The following is a 21,328-nucleotide window of genomic DNA, read 5'->3' as shown; positions in this document are numbered from 1 at the left end:
ACATAAAACAAGTGAATGATAGCCGAAAACATCTTCTGTAAACATTAGGAGCTAATACAGCCCATTGCACCCTTAAAAACAACTAAAAATCACCGTTTTTTGCCTTTCCCATTATTCCAATGCATTTCATAGAAATTTCTGGAACATGAAAATGCTCAATTCTTAGTGACCATGGAACAGTGAAGAAGGGGGTTACAAAATCAGACACTATGACTAGCTGGCACCAGCAAGTTACTTTTCTCAGAATCAGCTGACTTTTTACTTTTACATTTAGTTTAGTGCTCAACATTAGAAAAACAGAACAGATCTATGAGTAAATGAAACCATGCATTATGAAATAAATAAATTATTCTTCTGCCAAGATAAGCAGATTTCTGTGTATTTAAACACAACAAAAATACACTCTGTGCTACCAATACTGTATATGTACTATACCATAAACTTAATTGATGTGTTGCCGCTGAAACACTCCCACATCAATTACACCATGTACATGTGAGTAAGTGCAGCACAACCAAATAATGACACAGATAAATCAATTCATAATATAAAATAATCAATACATATTTGACTTCATATATCCACAAAACATCAAAATAGTATATATATATATATATATATATATATATATATGTATATATACACACACACACATAAAATAAGTAACTGTCCATATGCCACCTAACATGTACATGTCCCTTTTCTTGATATGTGTTAATTGCAATTTCTGTTGTAACTTTTGTTATACCAAGAGTCCAAGTGGCCAGTCCTCCCTTCAGCAGTATTTGCGCAAATAAATAAAACAGCTCTCATAGTGCTGTATATTCCAAAAACACTCTAACTTTATTAAAATAATATGAAAACACTCACAAACATAGTGCACTAAAATCCAGTGCACAAAGAATATTTGCTCTTTTAATTTATAGGTATTTTCTCCTTAAGGAAAAACATCAGCCTCAGTGCATGTATAAACAGCTTACTTTTAATTCCGGCTGTGCGTGATGACGTCCTGAGGCCCCACCCCTGAGTTGGAACATTTGATGAAAAAAGGAGCAATAGTGCATGTTTATCGCGCAGGCTAAATTATGTTTGCTCCATATGTAGGGTAGTACTCCTCTACATTCCACTTAGTAATCCTAGGATGAGCATATACAAGCCAAAATGAACTGGGTTTTATTGCACTATATTTTAATATTTTAATAAAGGGGCAGTGTTTTGGGGATATATTGCACCATGAAAGTTCTTCTTTTATTTATCTGAGCAAATACTGCTGAAGGGAGACTTGGCCTCATATTGGTGATTGAAGAATGATACATTTGGGGAAAACCCAGAGGGGGATACAAGGGCAAGGTGCTAATTGACCTAACTGTATAGTGGGCCAAATACTGTACATAGGTAAGCAGTTTGTGTGAAAGGTGGTGGAGCACTGGCACTGGAGGTGGACACAGGATAAATGGGGAACACACACGGTTTTGGAGGAAAACGCACTCTTTGCAATTAACACTTATAAAGAAAAAGGAAGATATATATTAGGTGCAGGGGCGGACTGACAACTCATGGGGCCCCCGGGCAATAGGGGATCATGGGGCCCCTGTGTCCTTGCCCAAACTCAAAAAAGCCTATGAAAAAGGTACCAGGGGCATCTCATGGGGCCCCCTACTGACCCCAGGCCCTCGGGCAGTGCCCGTGTTTCCAAATGGTCAGTCCGCCCCTGATTAGGTGGCATACGGACATTTATTTATTTAACTGACGGATATATACTATGGTGATGTTTTGTGGAGATATGAAGCCACACATTTATTGATTATTTTATATTATGAATTGATTTATAAATTGATAAATTCTTTAAAAATCATACAATGTGATTTCCTGAATTTTTTTTTTAATTCTGTCTCTCAGAGTGGGAATGCACATACAATGTGAATTTCAAATCCCTCCATGATTTCTAAGTGGGAGAACTTGCAAAATCGCAGGGTGTTCAAATACTTCTGTTCCTCGCTGTATATACCATAGTTGGTAGATGCTATAACTTTCACGTGAACCAAAATATGTAGCAGAATACGATTTTGTCCTAAATTTATGAAGAAATTTGATTATTTTGTATTATTATTATTGTTATTATTATATGTTTTATAGCAGGAAATACATTTTTTTCAACATTTTTTCATTTACAGTGAAAGAAATAAGTATTTGATCCCCTGCTGATTTTGAATGTTTGCCCACTCACAAAGAAATTATCTAAAAATTGAATGGTAAGTGTATTGTAACACTGAGAGACAGAATAGCAATACAAAATTCAAAAGAAATGCATGTCTAACAAATTATGCACTGATTTGCATGTTCATGAGGGAAATAAGTATTTGATCCCCTATCATTCAGCAGGATTTCTGGCTATCAGGTGTCTTTCATACAGGTAACAAGCTGAGATTGGAAGCAGTCTCTTAAAGGGAGTACTGCTAATCTTATTTTGTTACCTGTATAAAAGACACCTGTCCACAGGAGCAATCAAACAATCAGATTCCAAACTCTCCACCATGGCAAAGACCAAAGAGCTGTCCAAGGATGTCAGGGACAAGATTGTAGACCTACACAAGGCTGGACTTGGCTACCAAACTATTGCCAAGCAGCTTGGTGAGAAGGTGACAACAGTTGGTGTAATAATTTTCAAATGGAAGAAACACAAAACAACTGTCAGTCTGGCTAGGTCTGGTGCACCATGCAAGACCTCACCTCGTGGAGTGTCAATGATCATGAAAACAGTGAGGAATCATCCCAGAACTACACGTGAGGATGTTGTCAATGATCTCCATGCAGCTGGGACCAGTCACTAAGAAAACAATTGGTAACACACTACATCGACAAGGATTGAAATCCTGCAGTGCCCACAAGGTCCCTCTGCTCAAGAAAGCACATGTCCAGGCTCATCTGAAGTTTGCCACTGAAGATCTGAATGATGCAGAGGAGGACTAGTTGAAAGTGTTGTGGTCAGATGAGAACAAAATTGAGCTCTTTGGTATAAACTCAACTCGCCGTGTTTGGAGGAGGAGGAATGCTGCCTATGAACTCAAGAACACCATCCCAACTGTCAAACATGGTGGTGGAAACATTCTGTTTTGGGGGTGTTTTTCTGCTAAGGGGACAGGACAACTGTACCGCATCAAAAGGACGATGGACGGGGCAATGTACCATCAAATCTTGGGTGAGAACCTTCTTCCCTCAGCCAGGGCATTGAAAATGGGTCCGAGATGGGTGTCCCAGTATGTCAATGACCCAAAACACGCGGCCAAGGCAACAAAGGAGTGGCTCAAGAAGAAGCACATTAAGGTCCTGGAGTGGCCTAGCCAGTCTCCAGACCTTCATCCGATTTAAAATTTGTGGAGAGAGCTGAAAGTTCAAGTTGCCAAACGTCAGCCACCAAACCTTAAAGACTTAGAGAGGATCTGTCAAGAGGAGTGGGATAAAATCTCTCCAGAGATGTGTGCAAACCTGATGGCCAACTACAGGAAATGTATGACCTCTGTGATTGCCAACAAGGGATTTGCCACCAAGTACTAAGTCATGTTTTGTGAAGGGGATCAAATACTTAATTCCCTCATGAACATGCAAATCATTGCATAATTTGTTAGACATGCATTTCTTTTGAATTTGTTGCTATTCTGTCTCTCAGTGTTACAATACACCTCCCATTTGATTTTTTGACTGATCATTTCTTTGTGAGTGGGCAAACATTTACAATCAGCAGGGGATCAAATACTTCTTTCTTTCACTGTATATAATAAAACAAAACACAGTGGTGATTGAATACCACCAAAAGAAAGCTCTATTTGTTTGATAAAAAAATTATTTTAATTTTGTTTGGGTTCAGCATTGCATGACTGCACAATTACTTAAAGTAAAAGTAGTTAAAGTAACACAGTTCTGAATAGCAAAAAAAATGCTTGGTGAGTAAAACATTCTGGAGCTGAAGTGGTTAAAGAAGTAATTTACATTTACTGTAACTGCCCAACTAATTGCAGACTACAATTTAACGCAATAGCAAAATTGCTGGTTGTATGCCAGCTAACTATGAACAATCAAACCCGCACCATCTGAGCCAAATTGTTTCACACATATCAAGTCACTCAACAAGCAAGCACTATATTTTTAGCAGTCTTTTTTGCCATTTGTGTCCCTCTTGGGTAGTTTTCCCTTCAATTCCTGTCCTATAGCCAAAGCAGGAGAGGAAATCCCTCCAATGTCACTAGGGTCACCAGAACCAGTAACCACATTGAAAGGTTTCCCTTCTTCCTGTTCTGGTGACAACCCAAAAGTTGAAATTTTCATTCCCTTTCACTCTTGGTGATAACAGCAAACATGACAAATAGAGAGGATAAATCACTCTAAAAGGGGCACAAACAGAAATAAAGACCTGGCAGGTGTTCTGATTCCTTTCCACACTATCCATTTAAAAGTAAAAAAGAAATGTTGCCTTTAGTTATACTTTAAGTTTAGAGGACCTGAACTGTGAAAGCTGTGCAAGGCAATTGATTGGTCACCAGTGTTGCCTGTGACCTTCCTGCAGCTGGTATTTTCCCTTTTCCTGACCTACCATGCATTTGTCTACAGTGTGTCTCAGTTTGGGGGTGACCATATTGGTAAAGACAGGGCTTTGCGTCTTCATGTTAGAGCAGAGCATAGCTGGTGAAAGGGGCAGACGGGGTATTGTACATAGTGTCCTGAAAACATCACAGCACCCTGCCTCAGTTCTCCTCTCAAGAACCCTCAGCCATGGGCTGGTTATGCAAACATCAAAATGCCTTGATAGGTGGGTGTCAATTCTGAGGAGTTAACATTCAGTGGACAGACTTTTCCTAATGAAAATCACATTCAAATTTAGAAATTCATTTGTTGAAGGAAAATTTTCCTTCTTGCTCCTTCAAATTTTCTTGTCACTGCTGTCAAATACAAATGCTTAATGCAGCATAGAGAGCTCTGTGATTGGACAAGAGCCAGGTACGTAACTCTGACGGGCCACATGATTGGGATCTTCTCTCTGCTTTTTTTTCCCAATCATTCTCATTGTGGGATAGGGCCATACAGCTGATTTTTAAGGTGAGGAGCCCTTCACTTTTAGGAAGTTTTGTCAAAGTCCTGCATCCCATGCAGAAGGAATGTGAGTATTCCCAAAGTCCTTCACCTTTCCTCCCCTGCTTTCCACCTGAGGGGAAGCCAACCAGACAGGGACTCACAGACTACATCCTTGATGTGGTACTTCAGACACTTCTCATAAGGAACCCTGGGTGGACTCCCACCAAAAGATAATTTATAACTGAGCCCTACTAGCTTAGCTGGGTGTCCAGCAACATTTTGACAGTCATGTCTGCAGCAGCTTTCCAACAAGATTGAAGCAACAGGATGTCCAGATGGTGAGGTCAGTAGTAACAAAGTACATATTTTTGTCAACACTGTACACTGCCAAGACTAATATACAGTAGGTGACGGGAAAATCACTCCCAACTAAACTTTTGTTGTGCAAGGTTCTAATTGTAATTGTCTCCTGGAACATCAACCTCTTTATGCACAAAGAATAAATAATAAAGATAACAGAATAAGTGCTTGAAGAGCAATAGAAAAGCCCAAAAAAACAGGGCAAAACAGAAGACAGTTGTTAGCAAAAGATGCCAAGGTGTCTGAAATGAGGACAGACAGAATATATAGGGATAGAAACACAAGTCAGAGTATATTAGAATAAAGACAGAAGAATAAGCACTTACACAAAAAAAATACAAAGTTAAATGCAAACAACAGCAATATTAGATTCCTAGAAATAAGAAACCCATATACAGTTGTGTTCAAAATAATAGCAGTGTGTTGAAAAAAGTGATTAAAGCTCAAAATCCTTCTAATAGCTTTTATTTCCATACACACAATGCATTGGGAACACTACACATTCTATTCCAAATCAAAACATGAAGAAAAATGTATCAAATTTGTGTTGTTCCTCTAAAGAAATTGAAGAAAAGTTAATATTTGACTGTTTAAAAAAATAGCAGTGTTTGTATTCTTTACAAACTCAAACATTCACTATATAAACTGAAAAATGTTTGAAGATTTTTCTTTCCTTTGAATCACTTGATTAATATTTTTCTGTATAAGCACTGTTTCTGAGAACTGCTGTACATCTGTGTTGCATGGAGTCAACCAACTTCTGGCACCTGTGAACAGGTATTCCAGCCCAGGATGATTGGACTACATTCCACAGTTCTTCTCTATTTCTTGCTTTTGCCTCAGAAACTGCATTTTTGATGTCACCCCACAAGTTTTCTATTGGATTAAGATCCGGGGATTGGGCTGGCCACTCCATAACGTCAATCTTGGTGGTCTGGAACCAAGATGTTGCACGTTTACTGGTGTGTTTGGGGTCGTTGTCTTGTTGGAACACCCATTTCAAGGGCATTTCCTGTTCAGCATAAGGCAGAATGACCTCTTCAAGTATTCTGATGTATTCAAACTGATCCATGATCCTTGGTATGCGATAAATAGGCCCAACACCGTAGTATGAGAAACATCCCCATATCATAATGCTTCTGCAACCATGCTTCACTGTCTTCACAGTGTACTGTGGCTTGAATTCAATGTTTGGGGGTCGTCTGACAAACTATCTCAAAAAGAACAATCTTACTTTCATCTGAACTGAAAATGTTGCGCCATTTCTCTTTAGGCCAGTCAATGTGCTCTTTGACAAATTGTAACCTCTTCAGCACATGTCTTTTTTTCAACAGTGGGACTTTGCGGGGGTTTCTTGCAGATAGCTTGGCTTCACATAGGCATCTTCTAATTGTAACAGTACTCACAGGTAACTTTAGACCTTCTTTGATCTTCCTGGAGCTGATTGTTGGCTGAGTCTTTGCCATTTTGGCTATTCTTCTATCCATTCGAATGGTAGTTTTTCACTTTCTTCCATGTCTTTCAGGTTTTGGTTGCCATTTTAAAGCATTTGCGATCATTTTAGCTGAGCAGCCTATCATTTTCTGCACTTCTTTATATGTTTTCCCCTCTCCAATCAACTTTTTAATCAAGGTACACTGTTCTTCTAAAAAATGTCTGGAACGACCCATTTTCCTCAGAATTTCAGAGAGAAATGCACTGTAACCAGCATGTACAACATTTGCTGCCTTCCTTCCTTAAATAAGGGCAATAATTGCCACCTGCTTTTCAAAGAGTGAATGACCTCACTAATAGAACTCCACACTGCTATTATTTTGAACATTCCCCTTTCAATTAGTGATTCAATTACACAGAATCAGCAGCATGCATGTCATGACTGTTGGGTCTGTTGGATTTCTATTACTCTACTACACCTGCTATTAAATTATTGGCCATGTAGAAATATCATTTCTACCAAAAACAGTGATTGATCAGGTTAGTGATGTCTGACTGCTATTATTTTGAACACAACTGTGAACTGACAGTGACCCAGTTTGCCCAGTGGTGGATTATAATATGGGCAGCACCTTCTCAGAACCCAAGGCTCTGATGATCCCATGACCGTCCATGCCCCAGTACATTCCAGGTTTGGCATACAAATGAGTCACAGCTAACCAGCTGACATGCCTTGTGACTAATGTTGGTGTGCTGACAGACAAAGAAGCAGTAACAGGCCCTTAACTGATGCTGTGGGGAAAGAGGGGAAAGGTTATGAGGGACTTGATATATTATTGCCTAAGATTATGTTTGGTGAAATACTAAATATAATATATAGCATTTAAATATGTATTTTCTACTGCTGCTATCTGATATAGCACGATGCCGCTGGGTGCTGTATTGTTCTATATGATAAAATATTGCCTTTACGTACATTGTTGCTGCTTGTTAATATATATTGTTTCACTGTGATATTGATGCATGTAATGTAATGTTCCAAATTTGTATCAACCTCTTCATGTTTTTCTAAGGGCAACCAAAGACATATAAATACAATCACTTGTTCTTTATTGTTTCTTTTTCTATAAAAGTTTTTTTTCAAGAAAACTTAAAAAAAAAAAATAAGCCATTACTGTAAAATACAGACATGTTTGAGATATATAGTATCAATTCAGGATCACAAAGGAATCAACAATTATTTGGCATCTCAATATCACCCCAATATGCTCAAAATGTACTACAATATGAATGCAAGATGTGAAAAAATGTGACAAACCATACAATATACAGAAACCCCCAAAATATAAATAATAAAATAAAAATAAAAAATTAGTTCACTCGTGTCCAAAAGTAAAAGTCATTCCAAACTCTGATTCCAATATGGAAACTTTTCCGATTTTATTGCTGAGCCCTCCAATTGGCTTCCAAGGAAAATGTGAACCTCTAAAAAAGAAAACTCATATAGTGCATTAACTTTATAAAAATAAATAAATACCAATATTTGAAAACAATATAACAATATTATTTGGCATGTGTAGACATGTACAAAGTGGTATCCCCCACTCTTTATGTTCAAACCCAACAACCCAGAACTTCTTGATTGTTGGTTTGTCAGCATGGGGTATCCAACGTGTTTTGAAGTTTTCTCACTATAACTTCTTCCTCAGGGATATATATTACCACTCTGTAACCTAAAGATCCATTTGTAATCACATGACTACAACATTAGTTACATAATTGCATAATTATATATCCATAGTAGGTACTGAACACACAAAGAACATATTTTACATAGTATATTATAAAATAACTTACATAACAAATTCATATATTAAGCATGGGTGCCATCACACAAAACATCTCTGTCAAGGCCACCTGTCTAGTGCAGAAGGACCACCAGGTCATTTCCTCCAGGACCCTTACTCTTCTTTATACCCCCCTGGGGACTAACCCTAATCTGAATTATTATGTCTTTGGTTGCCCTTAAAATACCATGATGTTGATACAAATTTGGTATATTGAGTTAGGGATGGTGGCAACTTCACCCCTTTTCACATGAACCATCATTTCTTCCTTGTAATGTAATGTTTTTCTAGATGATTCACTGTTGCTGGGTGATCTAATATTGTTATGTGATATCATAATCTGTAGCTGTGTAATGTAACATTTTTAGCTGATATACAGTTTTTAATCAACTACTGCTTCTGAAGCCATAAACTGGTGTTACTGGATGGCATAATAGGATGTAGGGTGATACCATCTCAACCAAGTCTTTACCATCAGTAGGCATGTTGAGGGTATTAGCTTTAGGTACTGTAAACCACTGGTAGAGCTTCTTCAAATAAGTGTGCCAGATCTGGCTACAGCACAGCTTGTTCAGAGTGTTCAAAGTGTCCTATTGTGCCCTGGGTCTTTTACAATGTTAGTAGCTCTTTTCATTGCAAGCAAAATAGGGGATGGTACTAAGTGCCCTAGGTAGGAAGGTGCAGGATAAAATGGCAAGTACATGTTATGTTTCGAGTAGCTTATACTTCTTGGGGGATCCAAAAAGTTGTTTTGTCATAAATTGTAGTTTTAAGTCATCTTTATAGGCTTGACATTCCCAAAGACATAAACAGAACAGTAAATTCCTTTTTGAAGTTTAATTAAAGGAAAACTTTTTTAGTTTTGCAAAGAGTGGATAGGGATTAAAACACCATAAGGTTTTTATTGAGGTTTGTACGCCTGTTAAGAAGATTCGGTCTCTTGATTTGTTGTGTTTATTGTTTTCCCCAAAACTGAAAGAAAATCACAGATTTTGGGTTCTCTCCAGAACAGGAATAGAGTGTAAATCGTCCAACAGGGACAATAGTTCTGGTGACAACCAGAGATTGCCTCACTTTGTAGGGCATTCCTCTCACTTTCTGTTTTGACTATGGAACAGGAAGTGAAGGAAACACTCCCCGATGGGACACAAATGGCCAAAAAAAACTGAAAGGGGTTATAACCACCCTTCATTTATCCAAAATAATTGAAAAAAAAAAGTTTTGCTTTCACTCAATTTTAAGTGTCTTTGCTTGTGAACAGTTTGTTGTGGTAGTTTATAATTTTATGTGGACTATGTAGCAGGATTGTGTAGCAGGTGCTCAGGGGGAATATATTACCTTCAATTTCTTAAGCATTTCTCATTATTCAAGCTATGGAAGTGTTTACATAAAGGAGTGATTATTGTGTACTGGTTATTGCTGTGCAACGTACTACAGTAAAGTCTGGTATTTTATGTGTCCTCCACTGGCATAAACATTCTAGGTTGTCAGAGATGACTCTGCAATTTTAAAGAGTACATACTAGCATTAATAGAATGGCCCCACCAAATCCTGTTCTATCTGTGCAACTCTGTACTATTCCAGAGGAATATAACACTTAAAAAGTAGAAATAGAGGGTACTGGATAGTGCAGAAAATTTAAAGAAAGAGAAAATGTATTGCACTTACATTCCATTGGGGTAGATCAGACATGTCACAATTACTCCAGAGAACTGTCCTCTACCAGAACTGCACACATTTTCAAAATCCAGGCAAAAGTAGGATTTATCACACAGTCCTCAGAAGGAGAAGAATTACTGCAGACGCCAAGTTTTGCTTCTGCTGTGTCATCCACACATTTCAGGGCATCTGCCCCTTCATCAGGATGTTGCCTTCACTGTAGGTTTAAACCTACCCAAGAAGAGTAAGTGACATTAAGAACACAGCGGTACATTAACTGTTGACAGTCCATAACTAAGACATTTTACCTGTGTGATAAGTTCTCAGAGAAGCTCCAATTTTGCTTGACCTTTGAAATGGTTGATCAGCTCTTGCAGAGGACAGTTCTGAGAATATCTGAATTTTTGTGACCTGCCTGCTCTGCCCAATCGGTTTGTAAATTGAAATTGATTTTAATTGTATGCATTATCGTTAAAGTGATCTTCTGCACATCTAATTAACTTTTTTAATTTTATAGGCTACTTTTTAGCGCTTCAATTTTTTCCTGCCCTGGGATTGTGAATGCAGCATCCAACTGTGGGCAGTTTTAGACTGGGCCAGTAACTATCCACAAATTGCCCCGGCAGTACCTTGTAGTTTAATAGATAATGATTTTAGGCGTTATAACTTGTACCCATTATGGAATAGGAACCGTTATGGGTGCACTTCCATTTACATCCCTCTGCCCATAGACTAACATTTAGCTTCTGATCAGATCCACTTCAGATCGGACTGTTCATGTGAACAGACCCTTAGTTTGTGGGGTGGGAGGAGGGGTCCGCATTATTTTAAGAAGTGGTGTTGGACTTTGTAAATACATTTCATACATTTTACTAGGACAAGCAGGAGAGCAGATGTTTGTACACTTTATATTGTTACACTGAAAATGTGCCTGTATGCAAATAATAAAATCCTGTATCCTAACATCAATGAGGACATTCTAGGGCCCATGTTTTCTGCATTACTTCATCCAGTCAGATGCAGGCGTTGTTTAAGTATTCTGAAAGTGACTGTAGCTGGCTGTCAGAATACAATAGCCAACGTCAGAATACAATAGCCAACATCCATCTGTACTGTTTAGCATAGATAGAGGAATCTTTTAGATTTGTTTCCTTCAGCCCTGAGGCTGAACAAAAGAAATCTCTGGGGTTGATTTACTAAAACTGGAAAGTGAAAAATCTTGTGCAGCTCTGCATGGTAACCAGCCAGCTTCTAACATCAGCTCGTTCAATTACGTTTTGACAATAAAACCTGGAAGCTGACTGATTTCTGTGCAGAGCTGAACAGATTGTGCACTCTCCAGTTTTAGTAAATCAACCCCTAAGTGTATAGCCAGCTTTAGATACATATCTCCAAAGTGTTCAAGAGAAATGATTTTATGCTTGTGTTTCTATTATTGCAGAGAAAGAATGACATATCTATTATTTGTTCTCCTTACGATGTCTGTATTCCGAGTGATAATAGAAGGTAAGTCACCTTTTCATTTTTCTTCATGTTTCTAACATTTTTTTATGTTATATATAGCTAAAACCTTTTTTCTTGTTTGGATGGGGTAGGGAACGAATAAAAGAAATATTCTGGTTTGTATTGCTGTCTATGCCCACTGTAACATTTTTAACTCTTCCCTATTTAATTCAAATCTTGAAATGAACATTTTGGCTTTACAAAAACTTTATTCACACATGCATGCAAACCACAAACCACACACGCATTAAATGGTGAGTCCACCTGAAACTGACATTCCAGTTTTTGGTAGAGGAGTAGGGGAGTTAAAGTATAGCTGTCATGAGTGAAATACCAGGACTGGCATTGGAACATGACATGGAACAAGTCTGCACACATGCAGTGGCCATTATGGTTTCATTGTGCCTATTAGATTTTTTTTAAAACACTTGAGTCCTGGGGTCTTTTATACCCTAAATACCCATAAGTTCCAGAGTGATCTTGTCATTTTGTTGAGGTCTTGGTGCTGCACATTATAGTTTTTATTATTTGTAGTCTATCCTAACATATTATACATAGTTTTTCAGGACAGCTGGGGCTTTACTTTGGTAGTGAGTATGGATACACATATTTGTATTTCCTTTTTTTATTGTAAATAAAAAATCTAAAATAATTCAGTCTGCTGATTAAATGATATCACATTAGTGCGACTTTTATCTAACAGTGGAATGGTAAAGCTCTAAGTGAATGTATATTTGCTTTGCTTTATATGCCTTAACCCCCTATCAATGCTACATTGGTTTGAATTAATTTGTAACATAACATTAGGATAAGATGAAGTTGGGTTAGCATGACAACAACTTTTTCACAGGTTTGCAATTACTATGAATTCGACTGACATTATGTTCACTTACATGAACATTCAATGCTTGCACAGTAAAGGTAAATGTCATCTAGATCATCCAATGTCAATGTTTGGACCTGGGGATTTATCTGGGGAGAGATTTTTTTTTTGTTTTATTTTTAGGAAAAACATATTTTCTTTCTTTTTAACTTTTTTTTATACTTTTTTTTTCCTTATAAGAGCTCTGAATGTGGTCAGTGGAGACCTAATCCAGATCCCCTATGCAGCTGTGCAGCAACAGATAACTTGTAGTAGTCATCTACTGGTGGCTGCAGTAAGCCAACAATGGATCACTATAGCAGTGATCTATTGCTGCAGGAAGACACTGGACAGAGCTATATTACTTCTGCCCAAGCTTCAATACTCAGAGGACGTACTATAATGTCACTATACTCCTGATGTAAACACAATGCAAAAGCATTACGTTTGCAGTGATCTTAGTGCTGGGTTCTAATCTGAATTACGCGGGGACCTGCAGGAGCTGTTGATTCCTGGTGCCATTTTAAAAAAACACTGGGACAAACAGCTTCTGTGCCAAGCATTTGATGTTATGGAGGATGCAACTGAAGCTCCTAGAATAGGCCTAGGTGGTACCAAGACACCAAGTACCAAGACAAATAGGAAACCAGGGGCTAATTCAGCACATGAGACTTCACCTATAATAAAAATATCACTTTTACTCCTTTGTCTATAATATATTATTATTAACGGACATTTCTGTTTTATCTCTAGCCTTATTTGTAGTAACAGCTCCCAAAACAACTTACACAGTACAATATGGGGATACAGTAAAAATGGCATGCCACTTTCCTATAAAAAATGCCGAAGATCTAAAGGTACTGATAGTCTCCTGGCAACACGAGACAACACAAGTAGTAAAGTTTAGCAATGGAAAAGAGGAACCAATGGACCACGAAAACCCGTATAGAGGGAGAGCATCTTTGTTGACAGAAGAGCTCAAAAAAGGAGAGGCTATTCTGCAAATTAAAGATGTGAAACTCACTGATGCAGGAGCATATGTCTGTGTGTTAAAATTTGAAGGAACTGACTATGATATAATTACACTGGAAGTTCAAGGTAAGCTGCCAAAATTGTCACTCATATATATTTCTCAGTTAATATGTTAGAGTCAGTAATAATTGTCTTTAGAACGTCTTTTGTAGTAAGTATGTTTGTAAGAGTTGGAAAGGTTTAGAACATCTGCCAGTATTTTTTGCTTTCTGTGATCCGATTGGGTGAAATTTCCCCACATTTCCTTTGTGGTCACTGGGACAGAAAGTCAAATTTAATTCCCCCCAGCTGACGCAAGCGCAGGAGTAAATAAAACTGACATTCTAATTCTTCTCAACTCTATTAAAAAGAAAAAACAAGACTCATGTGCTAAGGTATTGGAAACATTCTACAGATGATTTAGTCACCTAAAAAGCTGTGTTGGGTAAAACCCCTACCTAGAATCCCAATTACGGCATTCTACTATGGGTCATATGAATAAATCACCAAATGTAATTGTTTATCTTTACTGGAGTGGTTTATTCAACTTTCATTATCTTCTAATTCAAAATTTCTGTCTTTTTTTTGTTTTTTGTTTTTTTAAGTTTTTGTCACTGAGTTGGTATCTGTCTAACAAAACTTCTGAAGTCTCAATATAAGAGTCTCATCCCTCACTTGTGTTAGACAGATATGTCTATAAGTGGGGGAAACAGACAAGTGTCTGCTTTCCTATACAGAGACAAGCTTTTCACTGGACTCATTCTTTTTGCAGAACCTATTACTTTGAAACATTTAAACAATTTATTTGATATAATTATCTTCAAGAAAATAAGCCTACACCTGTTCACACCTTTGCAATATAAAGCACTTTGGCCGTTCTGTGACAACTACACAGAGAAGAAAACCTATTATTTTTCATGGGGCTTATTTCCTCCAGTGATTGTGATAAGGTTCATCTTGGAAAAAGGTGCATGTGCTTCTTTTAGTGCACCAAAGGGGTTGGTTTACTAAAACTGGAGAGTGCAAGATTTGGTACAGCTGTGCATGGTAGTCAATCAGTTTCTAACTTCAGCGTGTTTAATTAAGCTTTGACAAACCAAAAAAACTGGAAGCTGATTGGTTTCTATGCAGAGCTGCTCCAGATTTTGCAATCTCTAGGTTTAGTAAATCAAACCCAAGTGTGTTTTAGGGTTCATGGACTTTAATGGGAGCACATGAAAAACACATTTAAAAGATAAAACACATGTTCATACATTTTGATGCGTGATAACAAGCCCCAGTGCCCTAGCAACCAATACTTTTTTCACTTTTGATGGCCAAAATAAAAATGCATAGTGCATGAAAATGCGCAAAAGACATTAACCACTCACCGACAGCCTCACCTATCTAATATGTGATCCAGCTCTTCCAGGCAGGGGGCTTGCATGCATGCCAGCAGCCCCGGCTTTGCTGTGATTACAAGCCGATCAGCGGGTCCCAGCCAATGATTGATGGTTGAAACCCGCCAATCTGCGAAGTGGATGACAGGAGAGATCCCTGTGAATGTAAACAACACAGAGCTCTGTACTGTCAGCGGGGATGTGTCATTTTTTGGTTCCCTGCAAAGCAGGGAATAAAAACCGGCACATCTCTTTGTAAAAGCAACTCACAGTACACACCAAACACTGTTAGGCAAGCAGTTAACCCTTTGATTGCCCCTAGATGTTAACTCCTTCCCACCCAATGGCATTAGTACAGTGTCAGAGTATATTATTAGCACTGATCACTGTATTAGTGGCACTGGAGATGTCAATGGCAGTTAGTCAGTTCCCACGAAGTATCCGTTGGTGTCAGGTTGCCTGCTGTACTATCAAATAAAGGTGATGTTTCATTTATAATTTTTTTTCACGTCAAACAGTAAACTGCTCAGGTTGTAGCTTCATATGATACAAAAATCCTCCGTATAAATCTTGCTTTTAATAAAAAATATCACATTAGAACTTCTGCTTTCTAGGGTATTTACACACTAAATTGTGGATATGATACTCTGTGATAGATTTGTGTAGGGGCTGCCCACTGTCCCACATAACTTTTGTGGGATCATATAAATGACTGAAATGGAATGTTTCTCCAATAAACTAATGTTCTTCTTTGATATAGGTAATACTGGAGGCATCTCTTAATTAGATGTTATGAGCGCTGTAAGATCTGCAGGAAATGTGTAACGCGTTCTACAGTTTACAATTGCAATTTTTTCTTTCTTAATTTTCATTGTAGCCTCATACACAGACATTCAGATGTCCTTTCAGGTATCACACACAGACAATCAACTATATTTGACGGGCCATTCACTGGGTTTTCCAAAGGCAGTTGTCTACTGGACAGCAAATGGTGTCAACATAAGCTCCCCAGCAATTACTTCTTATACTCAGACTGAAGATGGCTTTATTAATACAACAAGCACAATCAAAATAATTGATAGAAAGAAAAACTACAGTTGTGTGTTCTGGAACAAAGCACTCAATGAAACAACAGAAGCTTCCATTGGATATCCAGGTACTTTCTGAAAGCTAGAAAAAAACATTTAACCTTAAAAGTAACTGTACTTTGCAATATTAAAACTGGGACAAATTATATTTTCATGCTGTATAGTTTTATGACAATATCAAGGGTGTAACTATATCCATAGCAGACCACATGACCGCTATAGCACCTGATAGCAAAGAGGATTCAGCACTGTCTAGCTAAACAGTGCTTTGTGCAGGTGGCAGTGGCATTTGGGAAATACATTTGATAAAATTAAGACATATAACATTCTGAAACCTCTAAAGTATTGCTAGGAAAGCAATTAGTATCATATAAAGAAAAAATATGTATACGAGCGCACCTAATTGCAGCAGCTATACATCAGGTTACCATACACCTTAAAAATACCATAAATCAAAAATGTAGCGCTACAGACCCAAGATATTCCAATGAAGACAGATAGGTAATTCATATGAATAAACAGACATAACAGTTCATAAAAAGGGTGACTTTTAGTGATTTCTTCTCTGTCCTGCACTTCTGGTGCTCAGGCGTTGTGCAAAATAGTGCTGAGAGAATGCACACTCACCAGAACGCCCAGGAAAATGAGCGTTTAGTAATTATATTCCCCTTAGAGACATCAGCCGGTCAGGATAGGATAGTATGCTAGCCTCCCTCTAGAGCTCCTGGAAGTTACTGTGTGATCCCTCGGTAGGTGGTCTGTAGACTTCTCCTTGAGGACCACATACGTTCCTTACCCAGCGATGGCTGCAAATGAATACTCCCCAAGGGAGTCAAAACAAGGACGCCTCCATAGTGTAGTAGGTGATAACAGAGGTTTTTATTACATAAAGCATCCAAGGTACACAGCGGTGTATACAAAAAACGGACTGACCGTCCAGTGGTAAAGATGGCCGCCGGAGCTCCACGATGCTCCGGCGGCGTGACGTCACGGCGTTCCTGGCTCCTCCTACGCGTTTCGTGCACACGCACGTCGTCTGGGGGGATTTGCCAATCAAATTTTTGGCAAATCCCCCCAGACGACGTGCGTGTGCACGAAACGCGTAGGAGGAGCCAGGAACGCCGTGACGTCACGCCGCCGGAGCATCGTGGAGCTCCGGCGGCCATCTTTACCACTGGACGGTCAGTCCGTTTTTTGTATACACCGCTGTGTACCTTGGATGCTTTATGTAATAAAAACCTCTGTTATCACCTACTACACTATGGAGGCGTCCTTGTTTTGACTCCCTTGGGGAGTATTCATTTGCAGCCATCGCTGGGTAAGGAACGTATGTGGTCCTCAAGGAGAAGTCTACAGACCACCTACCGAGGGATCACACAGTAACTTCCAGGAGTTCTAGAGGGAGGCTAGCATACTATCCTATCCTGACCGGCTGATGTCTCTAAGGGGAATATAATTACTAAACGCTCATTTTCCTGGGCGTTCTGGTGAGTGTGCATTCTCTCAGCACTATTTTGCACAACGCCTGAGCACCAGAAGTGCAGGACAGAGAAGAAATCACTAAAAGTCACCCTTTTTATGAACTGTTATGTCTGTTTATTCATATGAATTACCTATCTGTCTTCATTGGAATATCTTGGGTCTGTAGCGCTACATTTTTGATTTATGGAATTAGTATCATATAGCTCTTCAGTAATTGCCTTCAAAACAGAAGAAACAAAGCTTTTTGGGCCATACTTCTCTTGCAGGTCACAGGAATGCACAAGTAGTGCACTCCTTTGATCCAGAACCAACCGACAGCAGGTTTTTTTTGTATTGAATAGAGCAGAGATGGATTATTACACCTTTCAGGATTTCATTACTGTCTGTGCCACCGATTCATCCTCACTATTTCTCCTGTTTACTATTATTATTGAAAGTGAAAGTAAAAGAAAATTCCAAATTTTGGGTTGTCTACAGAAAAGTATAGAGGGGAAATCTTCCAATGGGGGCGCAAGTTCTAGTGACCTGGGGGGGCCCCAAGGGATTCCCCTAATTGTCATTGATTTCCTGTCATTTCCTGTTTATGCAATGGGAAAGGAAGTGAAGGTAAATCTCTCCGATGGGATACAGATGGCAAAAATAAAAATATGAGTGGTTATAACCCTTCCTTACTTTCTCCAAAATGAAAACAAAAACCTTTTGCCTGTAGTTGAACTTTAAGTTTTTGTGCAGAATATTATCACAATACAGTTATGGCCAAAAATATTGGCACCCCTACATTTCTGTACCTTTCCCCCCAAAATAGTTGCAATTACAAATGTCTAGGCATTCTCATGTTTATTTGTTTTGTTTGTATTGGCATAACACAAAAAAGCAAAGAAACAAAAGGCCAAATCTGACACATTCCAAACAAAACCCCAGAAATGGACTGGACAAAATTATTGGCACCTTTTCAAAATTGTAAGAAATAATTGCATCCCAAGTTTGTGATGCTCCTGTAATTTGTAACAAAACTCACCTGTATCAATTATCAGGTGCTGACAATATAGAAATCACTCTGGCAACCAGTTTAAATGGTAAAACATTAACTCAACCTTTCTGTTGTGTGTCTCTGTGTGCCCACATAGAGCATGGAGAAGAGAAAGAGAAGCAAAGAATTGTTTGAGGATTTGAGAACAAAAATTGTGAAAAGGTATGGACAATCTCAAGGTTACAAGTCCATCTCCAGAGATCTTAATATTCCTGTGTCCACTGCATGCAACATTGTTAGAAGTGTACAACCCATAGCAATGTAGCTAATCTTCCTGGATGTGGTCAAAAGAGAAAAATTGATCAAAGATTGCAACAAAGGATTATTCAAATGGTGGCTAAAGAACCTTGATCAACTTCCAGACAAATCCAAGCTGACCTTCAGGCACAGGGTACAACTGTGTCAGCTCACACTATATGTCACCACCTGAATAAAAAGGGACGCTATGGTAGGAGACCCAGGAAGACCCAATTGCTGACACAGAAACATAAAAAATGGAGTTTGCCAAAACTTACCCAAGGACGCCAAAATTCTTTTAGGAGAATGTTCTGTGGACAGAGGAAGCAAAATTACAGCTTTTTGGTAAAGCCCATCATTCAGAAAAAGCAATGAGGCCTTTAAAGAAAAGAATACAGTCCCTACATGGTGGAGGTTCACTGATGTTTTGGGAGTTGCTTTGCTGCTTCAGGCACTGGATGTCTTGACCGTGTGCTTGGCATTATGAAATCTGAAGACTACCAAAGAATTCTGGGGTCCAATGTAGGGCCCAGCATCAGAAAGTTGGGTCTCCATCAGAGGTCATGGGTCTTACAGCAGGACAATGACCCAAAGCACACGTCAAAAAGCACCCAGAAATGAGCTCAGATCTCAATCCAATAGAGCACCTGTGGTGAGATCTCAAAACAGCAGTTGGGAAAAGGAACCCTTCCAACCTGAGAGCCCTGGCGCAGTTGGCAAAAGAAGAGTGGTCCAAAAATCCAGTAGAGAGGTGTAAGAAACTCATTGATAGTTACAGGAAGCAATTGATTTCAATTATTTTTTCCAAGGGGTGTGCTACCAAATATCAAATTGAGGGTGCCAATTTTTTTTCCCAGTCCATTTTTGGGGTTCTGCTTGGAATGTGTCAAATTTGGCTTTTTGCTGCTCTACTTTTATGTGTCATATCAATACAAACAAAAGAAATAAACATGAGTATGACTAAACATTTGTAACTGCAGCAATTTTCTGGGTGAAGTGGTGCATTATCTGACAGAAATACAGGGCTGCCAATATTTTTGGCCATGACTGTATTTATTTTAAGAATGCAAAGCTAACCAACTAAATAATTTATGTCTGCTCATTTTATGTCAGTGGTATCATTGCAATAAGGAAACAAAAATGAAAACATTAAAAATGAAAAATACTTCTGAATTCTAAAATAGAGGAACTGAAGAATTCAGTAATAAATTCCCGATAAACTTCCTTATGATATAAAAAGTAAATGTTTTAAATGTCTTAATTTCAAAGCAACATTGTATCATATCCTCTAAAATATGGAGATTGCATGAAGAGGTATGGTATGAAGCAAACCATTGATAGATTGGGTAGGCTATAATGGGTAGATCAGAGCAGTACAAGGTGTACTAGGGTTGATTTACTAAAGGCAAAGAGACTGTTCACTGTGCAAGTGCAGGTGCGCTCATTTTCCTCAGAGCTTGGTGAATGCGGTGAAGCCTTCACTTTAAGTCCTCATGAACACTGGACATTTTACAGCTGCTGTTTTTGGCTTTTGGCATTTTTTTTCTACAGCCAGTAAACTCCCCAGCATGTTATCCTACGTGTCCACATAGGCTTTAATCAGCGTATTTTGGCAGGGATGTTTTTTGGCTGAAAAAACCCCCCAGAACTAGTGGGTTTCTACAGGAGTTTTTTAGCTGTAAAAACGCTCTAATGCTGTAAAATGCGGCAATCCATTGTTTTTGGGCATTTTTTTGATTATTTTGCCTAAAAAATGCAAACGCGAAAAAAAAAACACTGAAAAATTCATGCTTTTAAAGAAACTTTACACAGCTAGCGCTACCAGCGTTATTAAAATGCCAAGTGTGCATGGAGCCTAATAAAAAGTAAGAAAAGTCCCATCCTGTACACTTGTATGCAGGTGACAGAGGAAATTACCTGGTAATTATCAGGACAAAAAAATACTATAAAAACTGTTATATTTCATAAATCCTCCAATGCTTCCACTTAAAGTGGTGGTAAATCTCAGCCACGTGTGCTTGTCTCAATGTAGAGCACTAAGTGTCTGCCGCCTTGTTCCTCTGCTATCAGCATGAATCACTTATGATGAGTTTTCCTGACACCAAGAGAAAAATGGTGACTGGGTAATGCCTGTGATTGACAGCCTCAGCTCTGTCCCTCTGTGCTACGTGAAGGAGGTGTGTCCCTTCCCTCCAATCAGCTCTCAAAGCTCCCCTCACTGAACGTAACATTAGCTTCCCGCCCCCTGCTTTTTAGAGCCAAACATATCACTTAAAAGACAAACATAAAATGACTGACAAATTGCCCTTCTCTCCTTGTAACATAGAGGCCAATTGTTACACAAATAAATCTCTACAGTCCCAAAACTT

General features: G+C 38.6%; 1 protein-coding gene across 1 annotated transcript in view; it reads left to right on the top strand.

Moving 5' to 3' along the window:
* The window catches only part of LOC149461593 (programmed cell death 1 ligand 1-like), a 74,112-nt gene that overhangs the window by 15,380 nt on the left and 37,404 nt on the right, over positions 1 to 21,328 (top strand). The window contains exons 2-4 of the mRNA XM_089678139.1: positions 11,809 to 11,873; positions 13,486 to 13,830; positions 16,000 to 16,278. Of these exons, the coding sequence (XP_089534265.1) occupies positions 11,816 to 11,873; positions 13,486 to 13,830; positions 16,000 to 16,278 (682 nt within the window). The 5' untranslated portion in view covers positions 11,809 to 11,815. The remainder of the gene's footprint in view (positions 1 to 11,808; positions 11,874 to 13,485; positions 13,831 to 15,999; positions 16,279 to 21,328) is intronic.

Source organism: Staurois parvus, unplaced genomic scaffold, assembly GCF_062004578.1.
Source record: "Staurois parvus isolate SC_StPar_1 unplaced genomic scaffold, SC_StPar_1.0 ptg000198l, whole genome shotgun sequence".
NCBI classification, from domain to species: Eukaryota; Metazoa; Chordata; class Amphibia; order Anura; family Ranidae; genus Staurois; species Staurois parvus.
This window is presented reverse-complemented; position numbering and strand designations above follow the sequence as displayed.